General features: G+C 49.9%; 1 protein-coding gene across 1 annotated transcript; it reads right to left on the reverse strand.

The window, feature by feature from the left end:
- Nucleotides 1-9,465: 9,465 nt before the first annotated feature.
- Nucleotides 9,466-18,399, reverse strand: PAX1 (paired box 1). The gene is made up of 5 exons (XM_046680101.1): nt 18,126-18,399; nt 17,056-17,685; nt 15,276-15,418; nt 14,558-14,780; nt 9,466-9,557 (listed from the first exon to the last, which is right to left on the reverse strand). The coding sequence occupies exons 1-5, from the start codon at nt 18,397-18,399 to the stop codon at nt 9,466-9,468; spliced, it is 1,362 nt and encodes a 453-aa protein (XP_046536057.1).
- Nucleotides 18,400-19,568: the final 1,169 nt, after the last annotated feature.

Genomic DNA, 19,568 nt, shown 5'->3' on the forward strand with positions numbered 1-19,568 from the left:
AGAGGAGAGGATGAAACCACTGAGGGGCTTATCAGAATCTCCTGGTTTCGCAGGGATTAAGCACAGGCTGTGAGGCCAAAGTGTATGGACTCAAGTTCTGGACCTGCCATTATGAGTCGGGTAACCTCAGGCAAATATGTTACCTCTCTGCTCCTCAACTTCTTCATCTGCTGATGGGATAAAAATAGGACCTCCCTTGGGGCTGGCCCCGTGGCCGAGTGGTTAAGTTTGCGCACTCCGCTGCAGGCGGCCCAGTGTTTCGTTGGTTCGAATCCTGGGCGCGGACATGGCACTGCTCATCAGACCACGCTGAGGCAGCGTCTCACATGCCACAACTAGAAGGACCCACAACGAAGAATATACAACTATGTACCGGGGGGCTTTGGGGAGAAAAAGGAAAAAATAAAAAAAATCTTTAAAAAAAAAATTAGGACCTCCCCTGAGGTCTGTGAGGATTGAACTAGAAAATATTCACGAAGTATTTTGAAACGTTACTAGCACCTGGTTAGAGCATAATGAATTTTAGGCTTTATTATTGAGGGTAGATGAAACCCATGAGCTTTGTAAGGGCAAATTTAATCATCTAACGGCCTGTGTTTGTGCAGCCTGTTTTCCTGCACACCGGCTTTAAAAACTGTGGCCTCTACATTAGGTGTCATCAATGGTGTCTTTCTATCTCTGCTAGGAAACCTTGGAACAAACAAGGGACTCTACCTTTCCACATATACCAGAGTGTCCCATAAAAACAAAATACGGCTCTTTCAAGCTTAGAACTTTTTCTCCTAATACAACCTCTTTTTTCTAAACCATAATACTTATTTTGAAATGAGAATACTTGACATGTATGAGGGAATGGGAATTTTATTTTTATCCAAAGAATCATGAGTTCAAAGATTCCATAGCGATAAAAACAGATGGAAATTAACTAGACCACTTATTATTTTCAGGTATATTAAACTCTCAAAAGAAATCTTTTACTGGACCAATACCTACCACTGTTACAGCAACTGATAACATCACAGCCAAAAGTGGAGCTTGCAAAAAAAAAAAGAAACACTATGCTAATTTGTTTTCATTTAACTAAATGGAATGAAATTCTTGCAGCCAAAATTTCTTCTGACGCTGAGCCTAGAACCAACGGAATAATTCTCTAAGGCTATGTTATCACAACAATTAAAAATAAAACATTGGCTACATTCTTGATTGAACTCTACATCTTTTTAATGATTCCGAGCACAACTCAGACATACACATCATTTTAAATTCTTGACAGATCCATTCCATGGGAGCACAGGGATCCGAACATTGCTCTCCCTGCACTTTTTTCCTCTCTCAGGCTCCTTCTGCTTCGGTGTAAATATTATCAGGAAGCCTCAGCTGTTTGATTTCACTATGGTGTTGTCCAAACTTAAAAGACAGTGATAGTGTGCTGAGCATAGCAACCTGGAGGTTTGTCCAGGAAGAAATGGGTCTGGCCATAAACTGTAGAATGTGCTTAAAAATAGAAATTCAAATTGCAAGTGCCACTTTGGAGCTTCTTTCAAAAAAGCCGTCTTTTGGGGCCGGCTCCGTGGCCAAAGGGTTAAGTTTGCGTGCTCCACTGCAGCGGCCCAGGGCTCGGATCCTGGGCTCAGACATGGCACCAATCGTCAGGCCACATTGAGGCGGTATCCCACATCCCACAACTAGAAGGACCTGCAATTAAGATATACAACTGTGTACAGAGGGGGTTTGGGGAGATAAAGCAGGAAAAAAAAAAAAAAAAGGAAGATTGGCAACAGTTGTTAGCCCAGGTGCCAAACTTTAAAAAAAAAAAGAAAAAGCCATCTTTTGGGGACAATATTAATCATTATCCCATGGTTCAAATGACATCATAGAATGGAGGAGTCTGCTCAGTTTTGAATATGTCAGGCACGTCTGATTATTTTTAAAGTCTAAATGAGAACTAAAAGCACATTGTAACCAGCACATTTTCTTTTAATTTTTAAATTCATGCATATTATAAGAGAAATGAAATCCATATGCTTATAAAAATTCATTTACACTTTGCACTTCACAATGTGTGACAGAGTCTTTTCATAAATCTTTTAATGTCTTCGTTCACTTTTGAAAGCATCCGGTTTGTGAGAATTAACTCCAAACAACTTTCAGTCAGAACCCAGCTGCCATATTCAGTTGATATGCCCCTTTCACCCACGACTGATAAGGCTGCGAACATTTGGAATAAACCCCTGGACACCCTCTGGAGCAAAGAAGCATTGTTAAGTAAAAAGATCTAGATGGATACGTATGAATGCTACTAAAACACTAAATTAATTCTACAGCTACCTTTTAAGTGTTATTTTGTCAGACAAATTTGATGTGTATTTTCTTAAGGCTTTGAGGATTTGTGAATTTCCTCTAATTAAAACTCCACAATACATGAAGATCTCACCTACATTTCAAACTCTGAAATGGACACTAAGGGGGACAGGTCATTTCCTCTCCTAATAGCCCTAAAAGTCTCAGGATCTTCCAAGGGGGAAGACTTTCAACGTGACTCTTCCTGAAGATACAGAGTTGAAGGCTTCTGTGCTATGGCTTTGTGTCCCCAGTGACCTGTCTTCATGGCAGCCAGCTAGCAGGATGGTGTTAGGAAGGGGATGGCCTTGTCTTAACAAAATTCGTTTACTCAGCGAAGAGCAGGAAGACACAGCCAAAGCCCATCATGGCTGTTTATACTCAGCGTACTAAAGCCAGCAGCAGATGCAACAGGCTTTTTAGCCCCCTTGAAGAGAACAGAGTAGGACAAGGTCTCTGTACACCAGTTTCCAGTCTGTTGACTTGACAGGAAACAGGGTCACATGACATTGATCTAAGTGGACTTGCCACACAAAATCCACTTCAGTGCAGTGACGATGGCTACTGGGCCAGTCATTCATTCTCACAGCTCTAGCCATACAATCATCAAGTACTCTTAAGGCCTTGGTGACTGTCCCAGGGCTATCAGATTTGATCTATAGCTGAGAGTGGTGGCTCCCTCTGATCCTGTTGAAAGTTTCAGTAAATTCAGAGACTAGCATTAGCAGTCTTCATGGTCTCTGTATCTTTCACAAATCTGATAAACAGCAAATATGGTCTGCAGGGCTGTGACACGATGGAATTCACCATAAAATGTTGATGGGGAATGCACAAAGAAAAGGAAGAAAATAATAATGATGGCAACACTAATAATGATGGATCATGACCCAAAGCAAGTCTCTACTCTTTACATATTATCAAACTTAATCCTCAAAATTGCCCAGGGAGGGAGATATTAGTCCCATTTAACAGACAAGGAAACCAAGGCTGATAAGTTTTGTCTAAACTTGCCCAAAGCAACACAGCTGCTAAGTGGCAAAACTGAGATTTGAACCCAGGCAGCTCTGCCAACTTTTAGCACCACATATCCCATCTCTTTCAGACCACTTCCCACAGGGGCTCTTCCACAGCTGGTAGCTGGAGTTTAATATCTATAAAAGTCCAGGTTAAAGATAGTAAAAGAAGCTCCCTTTCTTGTAAAGCTAAGGAAAAATTCTCTTTACCCCACCTGTAAGAGATCCTTCTTGGATTTTATCCTAAAATAAATAGAAAAGTGGGGAAATAGTCATTTTCTTTGCTGTTTGCTGCCTGTCTGTATTTGCCCTTACTTTAAATGTAAATTGTGCCTTTAAATGATTAAGAATTTCAAAAAGATCACTAATAAAGGACATGTTGCTTAAAATTGGGGAGACTCAAGCCCAAATTGATCAAAAATATCAAAGCTGCACAAATACAGATAAAATTTTCTTCATTTCCTAAAAACATCAGTTTCAATTAGGTTCCTATTTAAATCTCCTATTTACTTGTTCTATATTCAAAGAATTGGATACATGTATATATTAGAGTCAAAGTTAGCAGTGAAACTTATTTTTAAGGTGCTCTTGACTTCTGAGCTAACTTACTTGATAATTCCCATGTGGAAGACCCCAGAAAATCCATTTTTCACCATGTGCCCAGCCCATCCTCTTTGTTCCAGAATCAAAGCATCTGATTATCAATTACAATAATAATAACAACAACAACAAAAGCACTCCTCTTGTAAACAGATGTTGTTCAAAACTGGACAGGTTACCACTCTACCAGAATGATGAATTTTTTTGTATGTCAAGCGTTATCTTTGTTTTGCCTTTATCTTCATGGAGCAATGTGTGCTCCCCCTGGTGGCCAGAATGACACCTTTAGCTTCTTAGATCAAGCTAATCATACTACAACTCATTTGCCAAAGGGGCGTTTTATTTTTTTATGTTTCACAAGTTTTAGGTTCCAATTCAACGTTTTTCAAAAAATCAATTTCCCTCAAGTCATTCCAATAAATTTCTCATTTTTCATCCAAGAGACCTGTTGTTAAAACCATCCAGTTAAAGAATTTTTGTTTTGTTGTTTGTCGTTTTGGGTAGAATAAAATCTTATAAAGCTAAAACACATCCACCAGTGACTGGGATAACTCCCAAAAGTGAAAATTGTGTGAGCAATATAAGCCACTGGAGATAATCCATCGAGTGAAGATATCTCACCAGAGAAAAAGGAAGTAAAGTGCTACACGATGGAAATGTAATTTAGTAGCTGAGTATACACTTAATCAGCTTATTTCATCCTTAAGAAAAAAACAGAGAGAATGGAGGCGACCCAGGTGGTTAAATTTTAATGCAGTTGAAATTCCATCACCCATGAAAACTGTAATTGGGATTCCTCTTTCGGATTTGGCCAGCCCAGAAACAGATGTGTGTCCCAACGAGGATCACAGACCACTTCTCCCGGAGAAGAGCTCTTTAGAATGACACAGAGGTTTGAACCAGTTTCAACTCCAAAGAAGAGACTAGACTAAAGTGAATATAATTGTTCCAAGTGTTTAGAATCCCCAAGCTAGATTGTGACTAAATGTGTGGTTCTCGTTTTAATACCTTGAAAAAGAAGACAGTGCATTTCCTCCTTGCCCTGCCCTTTAAAAAAGAATCCAAAAACAGGAGAATTTTTTTTAAGTTGAAATCCAATAGTTTGGCCAGAAATATCTCAGCCACAGGACATTTATTCCGTGAGTGAGGCTATAATTCAGATAGCGAGGTCAAGGTGAAGACCAAATAGCATTTTGTGCATAATTCCCACCCATTAAAAGAAGAGAATCAAATGTTTCTCATTACATAGCCTGACCAGATGCACAATCCTTTCAACTGAGCTCCTCGGGCACATTTTGGCAAGATTCTAAATTCATATCATCCAGCATAACATGGAGCAGGTAGAGTTTCTTTTGAAAAGAAACCCAGGCCAATGAAATTCTAGCTAGGGAAGCCGACGCCAGGAAACCTACAGAGTGCTTTAACCCGGGACCACCGTTCAACTGAATAAACCCCATCCTCTTTAACAGGAGTCAAGAAACACACAAAGGGAAACACAGCTGTCAATGAGCAGGATTCATCCATCAGGAGGTTAATTCCATGTGGATTTCAAGTGAATCTGGGAGAGGGAAAAAGAATGCTTGTGCCAATACTAGACATTGACAATATTTCTTCAAACAGGGTTCTTGCCCACCCCTTTGCCTCCACGTCTCTTTCCTGACCTGCAGTGACTGACTCTCCTCATGCCCCAGGCCTCTTCCCGCTTTGAATGCCCTTCGGTGATCCGTAGAACAAGTAAGGATGTCTTCAGGAAAGACAAAGTTCTGTGTCTCTTGTCCCTCTGCCTCCTTCCCTTTGGTTTGCTTTCCTTTCTCCTTGCCAAATAGCAGCCACCTTTCCTGGAGAAGTTATTACAATACTTTATAAGCACTTCATCCAATAACAAATGCAACAAAATCCTGTCTTTATTCATTTAAAGCACAAAACTTGCCCTCTTTACAAATACTCTGTTTTTAATAAACCCTTGTTGATATGCATCCACTCAAGAGAAAAAAGTGAACATGGTGGAGCCGAAGCTGCTGGAATGCAAAGATCAGATCTCCAGACCACGTCTGTGGGTATCTAATACAACTCTTGGTAAGCACTTTTAAATAGCACATATACAGAAACTGAGATATTCTGCTGTCTGCATTTTCTTTCCTAGAAGGATTTCATAAAAGATAGTAATAGTGTTCACCTTTACAGATAAGAAGAAACTTTCACTTTCATTTCAATGTTTCTGTACGGCTAGAATTTTCTAATGATGTACATATATTACTCTCATTCTTTCAAAAAATCAAAGGGCTATTTCAATGATTATATGTCATTTTTGTTTATTTTCTTCTTAGAACTTCTTTATATTTTAAAAAAATTATTCTTAAATTTTAAAAAAATGATAAAAGGCAAGTGCTAGAGCAAAGACAAATATCCTTTAGAGAGTGATTCTTTCTCAAATTATTCTACCCCACTTGGTACTATGTAATTTTATCATGAGTCCCCAGTACCTCCACAGATCCACATGCACAGACGACGAAAATGCAATATTCCAATGGGATCATCTTTTAAAAAATGTTTAAAGTCAGGGTCCCCCATCAACCGCAGAAAGGACTCTTCTACCCTTGTTAACAGCAAAATCATCTCCAGGAAGGTGAAGCAACACCAGTGCCAGTCTTCCTGCAGGCCAGGTCACTGTGGGTGTCACCGCATTGAAGGGGGCATTTCACAGACAGGAACACGGAGTCTTGCAGAGGTCACAGGCCTCCAGTGGAGCAGGGATTTAAGCCAAGCTCCCTGGGACTTCCCATGGCCACAGCCTCGGGAGAGAAGGGATATCCCTGCACAGCTCACATGAAACATCAAAGCCTGTTGGCACTGTGACTGGATGGTGGCTGTCCTCCATGAATGCACACCCCAGAGCCAAAGACTCTGAATGACCCACCTCCAGCCACAGGATATGGGGAACCCCAGGGGACAGATTCGGAAAGTGACTCCTTTTGTAAGTGACATTTACAACACATGCATCCTTCCTGGGTAGCATTTTTCAGCTCTTCTCACCCTTAATCCCAGTCAGCCCAAACTCAGAGTGGGAAGTGGCAACTCAGACATAGAGTCTGGTTATACAGATTCTTCTCATTTCTTCAGGCAGGGGGAGATGCCTTCTTCCCGGCCCAGGCAAGCCAGTCCTCCTCCAGGCAGCAAGGATGGATGCTTGAAAATCCTGTCAATGATTGGGCATGCAAAGCTCATCTAAGCACATGAAGACAGGCTGAGAGGACGGGAGACTTGACAGCAGGCTTCCTTCTCACACTTTATCCCCATTATCATTATGACCAGCCTCTGCAGGAAATGCAGGCACAGAAGGCTGAGGACCCCAGGCTCAAAGTTCAAGCCCCAATCTTGGCTCTCTGATGAGATGGTATCACCCAGTTTCTGAGCCCAAGCCCAGTAATTCGTAGCTTGCTGTGTGGTCTACAGAAAATAAACCAAATAGCTAGCCCTCGATATTCTGATCTATAAAATGGAACATTCTTTAAAGGCAAGAGACTTTGAAAACCTGGGAAGAAAAGTTCCTATATGAAAAAAGCAGATATTCTTTTATAACTAATACCTTCAGCAGGTATGACTGCAACAAGATGCAATGAAAATAATTTCCCCACTGGTTCCCTCCATATGTCCAAGCAAGCAACTGCACTTACAAGCAAAACTTTCCATTCAAAGATCTCTTCTATCAGTTTGAGAAAGCCACACACAGGGAGGAAAAACAAAACAATTAGCCAGAGACCCGTTTGTCATGAGAAATCCCTAGATGATGTGGGAGCCTTCAACGATTTTCTTCAGCTTTCAGAATGTTAAAGTGTTCTGGAAAAGTCCTCCAGTGCTGCTCAGTGCCTTTTGCCCACTTTATTCCTCTAAGAATTAGCTTCATTTGGGGGTGATTTCTGCATATTGCTGCTCTGCCTCAGTTCCCCAGGGCTGAGCTGGAGCTTCCTGGGTCTGATCCCGAAGCTGTCCCTCCCATTTCACTTTCTCCTCCTCCTCCTGCCCAACCTGGGCTGCAAGTGCTCATGACTAAACCATTAAACTAATTCTCTCTTAGTCATGTTCATGCTGGAAACTCAGGGGCTAGAGTCGGTGAGGGGTACCTACCTACACAACACTCCAGACTGAACACTGGCTTGCTCACCCTTACAAAGCACACTTCAGATGCTTTCCTTTATTCAAAGGCAGCCACGTTTAACAGGTGAAGTCGGACGCTCACCAGTGACATCTTTATGACTATAAAAATTGTGGTTTTATGTCCAGGGTCCCACCACCGGTGCACCTGAACTGGGAAGCTGTTCATAGCTTTTGTGTCCTGCTCTAGAAGGCATTTTCTGGGGTTTTCTGACCCCCACCCCCTTGCAAACCAGAAGCCAGATTGCACCTTTGTACCCGGAAGCACTTTGTGGTTTGAATTAACAATGTGTTGGCCCCTGAATACCAAAAACAGGGCTGATAGGTTTACCATGTGTCAGATTCCCTTTGTTGGGTGTGGAGGGGTGGGAGGGGGCCACTCCAGGGCTCAGGATTGTCTAGCCACAGAGAACACCATGGTCCCAGTGCCCTTACTCCTACCCCAGTCTTCTCCAGGAGTGAGATCATCTCACAGGAGAAAAAGAGAAGCCCAGCCACTGGGCACTGAGAAAATACAAATTTCCAGACATTGTCCTTGGAGGGGAGGGAGGGGAAATGGGGAGACAACAGTTCACTGGGGTTTTGTTAGGGTTCATTATTATTAAAATAGAAAATAAAAGCTGTGGCCTCTCTGTCCACTTCCTAGTTCCAAGCTTCCTCCATTAGGCCTGGGGGGACCAGAGGGGTGAGGCTAAAGAGAGGAGGGACGATGGTGGAGATCACGCGGGGCTTCCCAGAGAAAGGAAGGGGTCAGGGAAGCAGTACAATGAAAAGAAACAGAGCCACGACTGTAAAGGGCGAGAAAGAGAGAAAGTGGTGGAAGGTACACGGGGCTGGACCACAGGAAAGGAAGCACAGTAGATAGGGGAGAAGGAGGGAGCAGAGCTGGCGAGACTGAGGCGAGAAAAATGAAGAGGGCAAAAGGAAGGAAGGGGAAAGTGGGGAGGGAAAGGAAAGTGGGGTAGGAAGGAGGGAGGAAGGAAAGGAAAAAGCGAAGCGAGGGACAGCAGGAAAGAGAGAGAAAAGACAAGGGAAGAAGGAGGGAAGGAGGGTGCCGAACAATCCCGGGAGAAGTCGGAAGAGAAGCTTGAGGCTGACAGAGCGAGGGAGGCCACGTCGGAGCCAAGATCGCGACAAGGGTGCGACAGCCTAAAGCCAAAGTTCAGAAAAGCCCAAAGTCCCTGGCCAACCAAGGAGGTGTGGCCGCCTGGCCGGAGAGCAGGGCGAGGCCTGGCGGCTGACGGGCGCGCCCCCGCGGGCCGGCTCCGGGCACCTCCTCGGCGTGTCCTCGGTCCTGCGCGCCCCGGTCGGCCCGCCAGTCCGCCGCTTCCTCGGGGCTCGGGCTCGGGGAAGCGCTGCCCTAGGAGGTCGAGGCCGGGATGGGCAGTCCGTGTAAGCTACTGAGGCCGTCCGGGGCCTTGCCACCAGGGCTGGGCGGCTTCCGGTCGGCCACTGCGGGAAGAAGCACAGGGGCGTCGGGTCACTGCCTGGCGCAGCGCAGGGCGAGCTTGACTCGGGACGCCCGAAACCGCGGGTGACAGCGTGCGGATCCGGGGGTGAACGCTGTGGCGCGCGCTCAATACTTCCAGTGTTCGGAAGAAGGAAACAAAGATCCGAGTTTTCCAAGGGCTCCACGTGCCCGTTGGCGCCCGCCCCTCTTCGTCCCCTTAAGGAAGTCAGTCGCGAATACAGCCTTGGCAAGCGACTCTCCTCGAAAGGCCATTTTGCAAACGCTCTCTGACCGCTGACCAGGTGCACTTCCCTCCGCCCCGCGCCCGCGCCCGCGCCCGCGCCCGCTCAATAAAGGAGGCACGGGCTCCGGGAGGCGCTGCGGACCCATTGGCCCCTGGCGGGGGACGTTCTCAGATTTGAGACTTCAGCGGAAGGGAGCTGAGAGCTGAGATCCGTGTGGCCCCCTCTTCCTGACCCGCGCGCACAGGCCCGAGGAGCTGCCAACGCGTCAGGTCAGCGGTCCCTCAAAGCGGCTCCGGGCGCTGGCGGTGGGCAGGGGGAAATCGAGTGGGGACCGAGTCACCCAAGACGGCCCTTGCAGAGGGCCTGGGGCGGAGGAATTCCTCCGACATAGGGGGCCGTCGGGCTTTAAGTGGGCGGCATACTCCGCTATGCCCCCGCGGCCCGGGGGTCCAGATGCGCTCACCACTGTGGGCACAGCACGCTCTGGGGCTTGCGGGCCTCCGGATTAAGTGACAGTGGACTTGCCAGATCAGGCGGCATTCTGCGCTTTGCTCTGTTATTTAGGGGTTTGGGAAGGGGCCCGTGTTTTGCTACTGGAAGCCAGAAAAGTGACGCCACGATTGTGCAACGTCTGTTTTTCCTTTCCTAACGCCGGCCGCTCAGCTTCTCCTGCAGTAGGAGGCACAAGCTTGTTTATACCTAAAGGCGCCTATTTTCAACTTTCTTTTTTTCCCCCTACAAGTCCAACTCTGGATTTTTTCTTTTTCTTGCTGTGGCTGTAGAGCTGGGCGATACACACCCCTCTGTGCAGGGGACACACACGCTCACACGCACGCACACACATCTGGCTTCACAAAGATTTCAGAGGGTCCAGGACAGTGACCGCTCCGCTCTCCCCCGCCTCTCAGCTCTCTTTCCTAAACACAGTTGCGGCCGCCCAGCCAACAATGTTTTCAGACCTTTTCTTTCCACTCTAGACACACACTTCAAGGTGAGGACCTATTTAGAAAACATCTGAGGAGGAGGAGGTTTCCCAGCCAAGGCCGGTTGCCCTAGACACAGGCGAGAAAATGAACTTGTGAAAAACAAACACCCAGGAGCCCAGAGAGAGATTCCACCCCACTCTGCAGGGCCGAATCCCGCCTGCTGCGGCGTTTTGAGCTCCACGCGAGCCACTCCCTCCGCCTTAGAACCCTCCTCTCTCCCTTCCCACCCTCAGCCCCCCGGGGCAACGTGAGCGGGTGTGTCGTGGGGGCCTTGGAGGCTTGGGCCAGCGTTAGGCACTCTGCAGGCTCATTTCATCTTTAGGGGGCAGGAATGGGGACAAGCGTTTTTAAAATAGTAAGACTGCGATTGCAGGGCTAAAGAGACCATAGGAGGGGGGCCGGAGGCGGGGGGCCTGGCAAGGGTCTCTCAGGGCGAGGTCAAATGAGACCAGGGTGGGCGGCGGCAGCGGCAGCTCTCCCGAGAACGCCTGCGCCGTTGTGACCCCTGGCCAAGTTCGCTTTTAGGTTCCTTCAAGAATCATTTCGGAGCAGAGATTACTAGAACGAAGCTGCGAGTTACCTTTAACAAATATAAACAGCACCTCTTCTTTGAGTGTATGCAGTATCGTATAGATTTGATTTCCGAATCTTTAGTCTTTCCAAAGCCCCCCTGGGTGGCAGTGTAGAACCTTGAGGTTCTGACGATTACTGGAAACACACTGGAAATACCAGCTGTCTTGAGGGGACATCTGGTGGGTCCTGTCACCTGTGGGGGGTGGGGGGAGGTGGTCCCGCCCTGACTGAAAAGACACTGGGATGGATGTGGACATTCCTACAGTATCAGCGCCCCTCCACTGTCTATGAAGTGGAACTTGTCTATTCTCCCAGTTCCCAAGAATTAAAGTTTCCTTTCAGGGAGGGGAAACGTAAATCCAGACTTTCTTGCCTACATAACAGGGAACCCAGAGTCTCTACCCTTTACCAAGATAAAATTAAGAAATCATAATGCATAATTTGACGTTTGATTAAGCTTCTCAGGATAACCATTCATGTTCATTCGCACCCGATTTGAAGAACATACTGAAATATGCATTACAATATATATTATTCTGTGTGTATGTTGTGCTTGTATGGACTAGATGATCAAAATATTTGTTTTTTACTGAGCATTCAGGATATTCACTTGCTTTCAGTAAACAATTTTTTTCTTACTGAAAAAAATTGAGTAAATGATATTCTTACTATTCTTACGAATGGAACAACAAGTAATGATAGCAAGTTGTCTTGTGGGATAAGTTTCTTGGAACATAATTTCTTAAGCAATGATTAGAAAATTGAAGGCAGTGATTCATATTACTTTGCTTTGTAATTTTTCAAAGACTAGTTTTTTGGGGGCAAGGGTCTTTGAAGTCAGCTTTTCTGCCAATGAGAAGAAGAGTAAAAATCCACAACCCAAGTAGGTATGTAATTCTCATTATTTTTATGTTCTTGTTCAAACATAAACAAACACTTGTATGCCAGCTTGAGAAATCATTTTTAATGATGGACCTGATTTATTCAATGATCCTTTACCTGGATTTCTAAAGAACTGTAAGGAACAGGAAATTAAATTATTAACTTAATAACGAATGTAGTTAATTATTGCTAACTAATGTAGTTAATGTAGCTAATTACTGCTAATAACTATTAGCAGATTTTGAAAGTGAGTGGGATGTTTCATAATAGGAAGAGAATATAATGGTAAAAGGGACACGAATGCCAGTGCCATTCAAACGTCTTTGTATTTCTGAAAGGAACGTACCTTCTAACGAAATCAACCAACAATGATTCCCCACCCTAAATTAACCAGAGTTAGCCTGGAAATCAGAACTGCATGTTTTACCTTTGGGTTGCTACCCAGCCCTTATAATTTGTTTCTAATGTAGCACTTGAAACGCCCCAGGACAAAGTGGCTCAATTAGTAAAAGAGGGCCTCGCTCTGAAGATAGCAAGTCTTTTTTCTAAGTCTTCCTTCCTGGGATCAGCCCAGAGGAAATCATTTAAATTTGTGGATATACTCTTCCAGTTCAAATGAACCTGCTTAGTTAAAAGATTTGTGTAAAGCTGTAATGAGGTAAATTCCATTTCAATTTCTAATTCAACAGATGACCTCAGTAATCAAGAAAACAGGCAGATTCCAGGCCAAGGACAAGACCCTGGGCAAAGCACCCACCCTGAGACCCCCTCACCCCATCCTTGAAGGGAAAGCTTAAAGGAGTTCTAAGTCTCAATTTTTAAAATTTCTTTTGCTTGGATTTTCTTATAAATGAACATGGTATTATCCTTTATTTAAATTAAATTTAAAGCCTAAAGCAATTTTAATTCTCAACTTTTGTAAATTTATATCCCAGGATGTTTGTGCTCTGGGAGAGGTGAAAACAGAAAAATACTTTTGTTCCTCTACTTGGCTGATACTGATAACATCTTAATCTTCTCTCTTTTTCTCTCTCGCTTCTTCCTTTCTCCCTCTCCCTGTCTCCTGGATTATGCTATTGTGTCTCACTGAGATTACCTGGAAATAAAGTTTTTTGCCTGGGCATCACCAAAGAGCAAGTGCCCTCCCATCCCCTGTGGCCTGCCCAACTCCACCTGCCCCCTACTTCTGTCTTGGGAAGTGTGAGGTGGATCCGCGGTGAGTAAGGACCCTGTTGTGATCTGGAACATCCCTCTGCCCCACAAGGCCCCCCGCCCCAGGCTTGTGCCCTGTCTCCTTCGCTGCTGGGGTGGGAGTCCCTAAGGTGACTCTTCCCTTCCCCATGGTAGTTGAAGTTGCAAATTTCTAGTGCTCAGAACCTAAATGCAGGCAGGTTCAAAATGAGCAAATCCAGACATTTTTTTCACCAATGGGGAAAATGAGGACTCAAGGGCAGGTAAGCTTTTCTGAAGTTATGGGAAAAATCAGATCCCAAGGTTACTGTAAGAAGATGCCTCTCACATTGTTGACCTCAAATCTGTTAGTTGGCTTATGGGGCGGGGGTAGATTTATGGAGGAGGGGGGAGAAGAGGAGGAGGAGAGAGAAGCCTCTCAGCCACATTTCCCACAGGAACAAGGACCCCAAACTACACAGAGTTCCAAAGAGTCTAGGCTTAAGGACACATGGTTGAAATGCTCTCTCCTCTCCCAAAAGATGTGTTTAAGAAAATGAATCCAAGGGGACATCAAGGCCTGGCAAAAAAAAAAGGAACCTGGAAGAAAAAGATGGGCAGTGCCTGGAAGGATCTAGGACAGGTGCAACCCCACCTGTGGGTTTCAGGTGTCACAGCAGGTCCACCATAAAAGGCAAAGCTCCACAGGCCACAGAAAAGTGAGGTGCCTTCACCTGGAGGGTGCCTTCTAGACCATTCTATGGATAGAAAACTGAGACCCAGAGAGGCGCATAACCTTGACCAAGGGCACAAGAACCCGATCCAAGGCTAGGAGTCCTGTTCGCCAGTCTGACCCTCTGTCTTTTCTCTTTGTACAAGGCCAGGGCTCAGTCCTGGGGTGTCTCTCAACCTCTGCCTGCCTTTCTAGGGTAAGGCATACACCTGTTAGAAATCAATCCGCTCCAAGAAGCCGCAGGCTTAACGTTTAACCCAGAGGAAGGATTTATGCCGGGACCCACTCTAGCCTGTCTCTCTGTCTCTCTCTCTCTCACCACCTTTTCCCAGGCTCACATCCCCTCCCCGCCCCTGCACCCTTCCTAACCCTCACGGCATTCGTCCGACCCCCTCCCCGCCAGCGCCCCTCACCTTCTCTGCCGGGATGCTTGAAGGTCATCGCCGCCGCGAGCTCCCCGCCGTGCACGGTGACGCCGGCCCCGTGGGGCGCCAGCGGGGAGGCCTGCGCCGGAGGCCAGGGCGCGCCCGGGGCGAGGTAGCCGCCGGCCGGCGCACTGTACACGCCGTGCTGGTTGGAGGCCGGGTAGGCGCAGGCCGGGAGGAAGCCGCCCACTGCGGAGAGGCCGGAGGCCGACTGTGCGGATAGAGAGGGACAGACCCTCAGCAGCAGGCAATTCCGCCGCCTTCTCCAGCACACGCAGTTACTGAGGTGGGGATCCTCATTTGCCCCTGCTGTTCCCTCAATTATCCCCGCGCGAGGCCTGACCTCTAATTTTTCTAGTAAGAACTCTGGCAGAGTGATTTCCACTCAAATTATTATAAATAGTAATAAAAGGTGATGATAGCATTCACCATCCAGGATTTAGAGAAACGGAGTCCTCAACCATCTGTGATCTGGGTTCCAGCCTTTTTAGCAAAAGTATCTCAGCAAAAGGCAAGTCAATCCCCTCGAAAGCCAGCCTCCCCCAAACCAGTGCGCTTGAGCAAAAGGGAGAAACACGCGGCACGGAAGCTCCGGCGGCCGCTGGGCGCGGGGGCGCGTTCTCTTCTCTGCCTCTCTCTTCCCCCCACACTCCCCCAGCCCTTCTGCTCCCCTGGTTAAGGACATCTTCCCCTGCCGCTTGGTTACCTGAGTGTATTTAATGTCGGCCTCCAAGGCAGGTTTCTCGAGCCCATTCACTGCTGAGGTGGCGGGGAAGGCCGTGCGGTTCACGCCGGCCCAGTCTTCCATCTTGGGGGAGTAGGCGGCGCCTTCGCTCCCGGCCAGAGCCCCTGCGGGGGACACAGGACGGATTAGGGGGGCATCCAGATCTGCGCTGGGCACGCCAACGGCCCCGCAGCCGGGACGTTTACACGCGAGGCTACAGGCGCTCAGCTCGCATCCGAGGGCGCGGCCGAGGGTCTTCCGAACACCGGAGGCGGCCAAACGCGCGGAGAGCGAGCGGCGGGGGCGGAGGGCTGGAGGCCACGGAGGTTCGCTTCCCCTCCTAGCGGGCAGAGGGAAGGAAGGCAGCAGGGCCTGCTCCTCGCTCCTCCCGGCCCTCGACCCTCTTCCCGCGAAACCGCAGTTCTCCGGCGGGGAGGCGGCGCGTGGGGCAGGGGCTCGGTACACTTGGCCAAGGCGGCCTTTCTGCTGTCCAGAGACGGCGCCCGGAAAGGTCCAAGTTCAAATCCACAGCAGGCTCATGAGAATTATATGGGTTTCTCAAAGTTTCCCCGTCTGCAGGGCTGGGAGAGGGTTCTACTCAGAACTGCCTCCGGAGACTTCCTGGGTCTCCCAAAAGAGCGTCAACTCAGCGACCCGCGCGCGTCCCGGGCACGGCTGCTTCTCGCGCACGTGTGTGCCCGGGGAACCGAGAGAAAGCTCCAGATTTGAGCGCAGGCCTGGTGAGGTCACCTCCCAGCCAGGTGCCCACCGGTCGCTCCATGGGAAGCTTTGGCTCCAGCCGGCAGCCCAGGCCGGGTTTGAGCGAAGAGAAGAACAAAGCGTGTTCGCGGCCTCGGAGGCGCGCCTCTCTGCAGCTGGAGCTAAGCATTCAGTTTCTTTCTGGCCGCCCCTCCTTTCTCTGGGGCTACGGTGAATTTTGTTTCTTGCCCTCCTCCTGAGTATGCTCACCTAAGAGCGCGCCATCCCCTGGCCGCCTGCTGAGGGCAGGGGACAGTGCGAAGAGACTCGGGACTCAGTCCCAGCCCACACGCGTTCTTGCCCGAGCCGAGCCCCGCACCAAGGCCGCCCTACACCTCTCTCCATCTCCCCGCCGCCTCCCTTCCCACTGAGGCAAAGACCGACAGTTTGCTGAATTATAATTGCAGGCAAAGAGCGAAGCTTTGTGAGCTTGCACCCAGAGGACTGCTGCAGTCCAGGGGCGCCGTCACCCGAGACCCCAGCTCTAGGACCTGCAAGGCTGCCCGGCCTGCTGGAGGTCTAGGCCACTCCACAGGACCCACCAGAGGCCCGTTTGCCTTTTACTCAAAAGAGCCTCTGGGCCTGGGAGGGACAGAACCCTTTGGGGAACGTGAGGGATGCCGAAAGATCCAGATCTTAAGAAAGGGTCGCAGAAATGACTGCGGTTTGTTTGGCTTAGATCTGGCGATAGGAGTTTGCATACTTTTTGCAAGAATGAAAAAGCGCAATTTCAGGCCTCCGAATTTGTGGTTGGCGATTGCTCGTCTATTTGGGAAATATTTTCCATATTTGTCATAAAAAGTTCAAGATGTCCGAGGACTCCCACAGAAGGCCCAGGACCCTCAGCCTTCCTGGCCAGCCCGGAGCCCTCCCCTGAGCCAAAACCGGTGGGAGGAGGACGGCGAGTGTGACCCCGCACCCACATGCCTGCCCTCCCCACCCCCTGCCCCCAGTCTCAAATTCTGCCCCTCTCTGAAGGCAACAGAGGGCCGCCACGACTGACCTGTTTGCTCCATAAACGTCCGGATGCCCAAGATGTTGCTGACCGAGTGCGCTGAGGGCCATGAACGGGGGATGCTGACGTGACCTGCTGTGCCCGGGACCCCGTGGTGGCTGCCCATCTTGGCACCCGTGGGCGACACGGGGCTGGGGTAGGGGTACTGGTAAATATGGTTGTAGGGCAGCGTTGGCTGCGGCGGCGGCTGCTTGCTCGGCTCGTAGGGCCCGGGCTGCGCCAGGCTGCCAATCTTATTGCGCAGGATGCGGCTGATGGAGCTCACAGAGGGCACATTGTACTTGTCGCAGACGCCGTCGGCCAGCAGCCGGTCGCGGATCTCCCAGGCAAAAATGCCAGGGTCGCCCTGCTTGTAGTCCCGGATGTGTTTGACCACGTTGGGGGTGGTGACGCGGGGTTTGCTGCCCCCAATGGCCCCGGGCAGGATGGAGCCTGTCTCGTTGTAGCGCGCCAGGATCTTGCTCACGCAGCCGTGGGATACGCGAAGCTGCCGGCTGATGTCACAGGGTCGGATGCCCAGCTGCGCCAGCTCCACGATGCGCAAACGGATGGCATTGGGCAGGGGGCGGCCGTTGACGAACACACCGCCCAGCTGGTTCACCTCGCCGTACGTCTGCTCTGCGGACGCGCCGGACGAGAGTGAGCGGGAGGGGGAGAAACACCGGCGGGTTAGCCACGGGTGGCTGCGCGGGGCTAGGGCACGCACCCAGGAGCGCCTCCGAAGATGACCCGTGGGTACCCAGAATATGAGAGCAAACGGACTGGGTCCGGCTCCCGGAGTGAGTGCGGGCGTAGGGACCGCAAGGCGGGTACCGGGCGCTTCAGCCCTCCGTGGCCTTTCGCGACTTTTGATGCGTCTACTTGAGACATGCCCTCCCGCGACACATCGAACTTCCCCCCACTCCACCCCACCGAGGGCTGGGGGCGTGCGGAGAATGCGGCTCATCTGGGACCCAGGACCAGGTCCCCCAGGGAAAGCGGGCGAGAGAGAAGGGAGGCGCCAGGACACAGCCGAGCTCGTCAGCCCTCCCGCGCCCTGCTTGCCTCCCGCCCCTTACCCATGGCGCGCGGGCCAGCCAGCTGCCTGGCGCCGGGGCGGCCGGGGCTGGGCCCGGCGCAGTCCGGGAGAGCTCGGGCGCCGCCGCCGCGGGAGAGGCATAGAGCGAGGGCGCGCGCGAGCCGAGAGCCGCGGCGGCCTGGCCGCGGGCTAGAAACGCGCTGTGCGCCGCCGCCGAGCGCGCCGCCGCCCGCCCCCGGGCCCGCCGCCGCCGCCGCCTCCCGCTCCCAGGACACTCTCCAGGCCCGCGACCCCAGGCCCAGCGTGAACTTCATCCGATTAGGAGAAATTCGTCTGACCGGGAGGCTGCAGCGTGCGGGGATCAATTTGACGTGTCCTCCACGTCAATCTCGGCAGTCACGGCGGAGACGCCCGAGTTGGCAGCTCATTGGTTCCCGTCACTGCACCCCGGCGTCCCCCTCCCCGCCCTGAAACTCTACCCCCTCCTCCCGTCCTCCTCCCCCCTCGGCCTTCCTCTGGAACCCATCCCCCTACACACACACACACACACACACACACACAAGTCTAACCCCGGCTGGGCCTGAGGCCTTTCTCCGCTCCCCTCGAAGCCTTACCCCTCTGGTTTTGAGAATGATGGGGTAGTCATTTCAAATAGATGAGTAGTACTTAGTTTCAAATAGATGAGTAGTACTTAGTACTAGTTTACTACTAGTACTAGTCTGGGTTTTAGTTTTATTCTTAACTCCACCGCCATTACTACTAAGATATCAGAGGATTAAAGCTGATCCTGGCGAGGCGTTTAGAGTGTGGCTGCCTCTACCGCCCCTCTCTCTGGGCCACGGGAAGAATGGTTTCAGCGCCCCAGCTCCCGGCGGGCGGGCGTGCATCGCGGCGAGCGCCCAGGGTGGCGTAGGGCGCCTTGCGGGGAGGGCCCAAAGCGGTTTGCTGCGGAGCCCACTCCCGCGTGTTCCGTTTCTGGCTGACACCCCAGTCCTTGGGAAATCTTTATAATGTTTAGTGGCCGCCCACTCCCTTGTGGTAATGGTGTGATTTTAGTGAGTGATGTGAGGGGGGCACATTCTAGATCCTGACTCCCTGCGGACAGCACCTTCCCCCCAACTCATTCTAAGAAGTGACACAGGACGCAGGTCGGAAAGGGACTCGGACCTGCTGCCGCCAGAGGCAGGGATGCGGCCCTCCCTGGACCCAGGCGGTCCCAGCGGCCTTTGCACGCTCTAGGCCTGAAGGGCAGTTCCCTTCTCCTAGGCCAGAAACCCGCATCCTTCCACGTGGGGGCGGCCGGGTCTCACCTTTCACCCAGAACCTGCGGCTTCCAGGGGGTCTTCGTTAAACCGCTGAATGGCCCTGTCCCCTTCATTTAAGCGGGGGTTTGCGCAACCCTTAACTCTTTGGCCTTAGCCTTAAATGTCAAGTCTTCTTTATTTCTATCCTGCATCAACGCCCAGTTCTGGACTTCCCAGCC

The sequence above is a fragment of the Equus quagga genome, chromosome 12 (assembly GCF_021613505.1).
Source record: "Equus quagga isolate Etosha38 chromosome 12, UCLA_HA_Equagga_1.0, whole genome shotgun sequence".
Lineage (NCBI taxonomy): Eukaryota > Metazoa > Chordata > Mammalia > Perissodactyla > Equidae > Equus > Equus quagga.

Bases quoted from the DNA above. Each gene is read 5' to 3' on its own strand.
- PAX1 (XM_046680101.1), bottom strand. From the start codon at position 18,399: ATGAAGTTCACGCTGGGCCTGGGGTCGCGGGCCTGGAGAGTGTCCTGG. The intron at 17,686-18,125 runs GTAAGGGGCGGG...GCGCGTCCGCAG, and splicing joins GGCTGGCCCGCGCGCCATGG to AGCAGACGTACGGCGAGGTG. The intron at 14,781-15,275 runs GTAACCAAGCGG...CTATCCGCACAG, and splicing joins CCGACATTAAATACACTCAG to TCGGCCTCCGGCCTCTCCGC.